We start from the raw sequence: 3395 nt of genomic DNA, 5'->3' as shown, positions 1-3395 counted from the left end.
TCAGTCAGACAATGAGACACCAACATCAAATACTTTCATTGACATGTGGAATCTGAAAAAAAGGACAGAATGAACTTCTTTGCAGAACAGATGCTGACTCACAGATATTGAAAATCTTATGGTTTCCAAAGGAGACAGTTTGGGGGGGTGGGGGGATGCGCTGGGGGTGTGGGATGGAAATCCTATTAAATTGGATTGTGATGATCACTGTACAACTACAAATGTAATAAATTCATTGAGTAATAAAAAATAAATAATGGCACAGTCCGGAAGCGCCCACACGTGTCCTCCCAACTCGGCTCTAGGCCTGTTGGTCCCGCTGTTACCAGCAATGGGTCTTGCCGGACCAGCGCACACCGAGTGCACTCCCTGGCCTGCCAGATGAAGGCGAAGCGGCGGCGGCCGGACCTCGATGAGATTCACCGTGAGCCGTGGCCCCAGGCTGTCACAAGGACCCGACCAGACCCCGGCGGCAAGCCCGACCTCGACCTGCCAGGGGGCGGCCTGCATCGCTGTCTGGCCTACGCACGAGTCCCGGCCGGGTGCGGCCTGAGGAGGAGAAGGGTCCGCCGTTCGGGCTGGGGGTGTTGAGATCCGGGCCCTAGGGAACGCAGGGTCTTCTTTCCTGGGATTCATGGGTCTGCTGGCCTCCCATCCCTTCAAGCCTGGAACCTAGCATCGGGAAATGAGCTAGGGTCAGGGAGATAGGAGTACCTGAGAGGCATCACCTTCTCACTTCTCCTTACCCCCCATCCCTACAGGAGATACTTCATCGATTCTGCCAACCTGAAGACCCACTTCCGATCCAAAGACCACAAGAAAAGGTATGAAGGTATAAGAAGAGAATTAACGGATGGGTGTCTGGCAGGCAGGACTCGAATCTGGTCAGTTCTCAGTTCCTGTTCTTTTTCCCAGGTTGAAGCAGCTGAGCGTGGAGCCCTACAGTCAGGAAGAGGCAGAGAGGGCAGTGGGTATGGGTTCCTATGTGCCTCCCCAGCGGCTGGCAGTGCCCACAGAAGTATCCACTGAGGTCCCTGAGATGGACACATCTGCTTGACAGATCCTGAGAATTCAAGGCGGAAGAGTTGCCCATGGACAGTGACGCAAGGGCCAGTCTGGGAGAGACTGTACCAGTCTGTTTTGGCCCGGGCTTTGGGGAGTGGATGGCCTCTTCCCAGTGCCCTCCCTCCCAATAAAATAACTGGATAAAGGGGGCTTGCCCCTGATTCTTTAGCCCCCAGGCCACTACTCCAAAAAAAAAAAAATGGAGTTCCCGTGGTGGCACAGTGGTTAACGAATCCGACTAAGAACCACGGGGTTTCGGGTTCAATTCCTGGCCTTGCTCAGTGGGTTAAGGATCCGGCATTGCCGTGAGCTGTGGTGTAGGTCACAGATGCGGCTCGGATCTGGCATTGCTGTGGCTCTGGTGTAGACCAGCGGCTACAACTCGGATTAGACCCCTAGCCTGGGAACCGCCATATGCCATGGGAGCGGCCCTAGAAATGGCAAAAAGACAAAAAAATAAATAAATAACAACAACAAAGAAACTACAATGAGATACCAGTACATCCTACTAGAATAGCTAATGTCAAAAAACTGACAATGGGGGGGTTCCCATTGTCCCTACTAATACCCATGAGGATGCAGATTCAATCCCTGCCCCCACTTAGTGGATTAAGAATCCGGCATTGCTGTGAGCTGAGGTGTAGGCCACAGACACTACTCAGATCTGGTGTTGCTATGGCTGTGGCATAGGCTGGCAGCTGCAGCTCTGATTCAGCTCCTAGACTGGGAACTTCCATGTGCTGCAGGTAGAGCCCTAAAAAGACTAAATAAATAAATAAATAAATTTTTAAAATTCTTTGCCATTTGGTTATAAAATGGCCTTAAGCTGTCCTGATATCCAATTTTTCATTGTACATTGTTATCTACCAGGAGAGTTTGATGATACAATAGTGTGAAATAAGTTGGACCCCGTTCAAGGGTATTTTAGAGTATTTTAGACCCTATTCTTCAAAATTAAAAAAAAAAAAAGAGAGAGAATATATCTGAAGAACTTGATAATAGAAGCTAACATGTGGTAGATGCTTAAACAATGTCACGGAGGTGGTACAATGCAAAAGAAAGGGCCTGCACAATGTTTTTAATCACACCTGGGTTCTAATCCTGGCACCACCACTTAATATGTTGTCTTGGATACGTCTTGACAACTTTGAGCCTACTTATCTTTCATAAGGAAAGACTAATCTCTTACTGGTAGAGCTGTATTGAAGGTTTAAAGGAGGTAACGGGTTTCCAGGGTTTGGTGCAGTATATGTTCAAGCAGCACATAATTCTCTTCTTTGGCTGTCCCAGAATGCAGGGGACTGCAATTCCCTGCCAATCATCCTGCAGCCAAGGGCTCGCCAGTCACATAGTTTCAGTCTTAAACTTTGAATAGGTAAATTAGGGGGTGCCAGCAAGAGGCAAAACTAAGATGTGGCTGTGGATCCAACTTGCACATCAAAGGCGAAGATGTGCAAGTTTTGGGTGGAGGGCAAAGTCTGAAGTAATCTAATACCCACTCCCTTCAAATTATGTCCAGTCTGATAGACTGCTGGGAACTGAGGTCCTGGTCATAACTCAAACAATCCCTGGTAAAGTAAGATTTGTTACTGGTGCCGTTATCTACCCTAGTCCCTTTCTGAGGATCCCTGACACTGCCTGTGCCTTTGTCTGATGGGGTGGGCTTCCTCAGAAAGGTGGCTAATATTTTATGTGGTATAATGACTTTTAGACACCAGAAAAGGAGTTGGCTGCTACACCCCTGATATAGTCACTCTCTTTAGGATGCAGTCGATGAATAAATGATACCAGAACCTTTTGAATCGTGGAATTCAAATGCTGGTGCTCGGTGAGATATGATCACACAAAGGCAGGGCCCAGCCAGAGTGCTTCAGTTCAAGGGATTTCTCCAACTCACAGCCAGTTCAGAAATGTCCCCAAGGCAGGCTTTGTCCCCAACACACCTGCCAACAGGTGCCTTGCTTTCTCTTTGCATGAACAAGGCAATGCTGACCACACCTCAGCGCCAGCCAGGCTTGTGTGTTGTCTTCTTTCCACTATCCTATTCCTATACCTTTATAGACTCAGAAGGCTCATCACTGTTCCCCCTACTCTCACTGCCCCCCAGGTAAGGATTTGTGGACTTGGGTGGGGGGAAGACCTGTCGCGGAATGTCTTGCTGCTGAGCTCTGCTGTGGATTGGTAAAGAAATCATCACCCTCCCAGGAACTCCTAAATCTACAAGCAGCCTAGCCCCTAACTGCATCTTTAGCTGTCCAAGAGGGTTTTGTGAAGGATCAGTCTTCCAACCAGCACAACCTATACGGTGGGGGATAAACTGTTCACATAAG

General features: G+C 48.7%; 1 protein-coding gene across 1 annotated transcript; it reads left to right on the top strand.

Moving 5' to 3' along the window:
• Positions 1-348: 348 nt before the first annotated feature.
• On the top strand, positions 349-1230 carry LOC125118775 (zinc finger protein 593-like). Its single transcript, XM_047765598.1, has 3 exons — positions 349-542; positions 765-824; positions 916-1230. The coding sequence occupies exons 1-3, from the start codon at positions 382-384 to the stop codon at positions 1055-1057; spliced, it is 363 nt and encodes a 120-aa protein (XP_047621554.1). The 5' UTR covers positions 349-381; the 3' UTR covers positions 1058-1230.
• The last annotated feature ends 2165 nt before the right edge of the window (positions 1231-3395 follow it).

The sequence above is a fragment of the Phacochoerus africanus genome, chromosome X, assembly GCF_016906955.1.
Source record: "Phacochoerus africanus isolate WHEZ1 chromosome X, ROS_Pafr_v1, whole genome shotgun sequence".
In the NCBI taxonomy this organism is placed as follows: Eukaryota; Metazoa; Chordata; class Mammalia; order Artiodactyla; family Suidae; genus Phacochoerus; species Phacochoerus africanus.
Note: the sequence above shows the minus strand (reverse complement) of the source record. Positions and strands in the feature narration are given on the sequence as shown.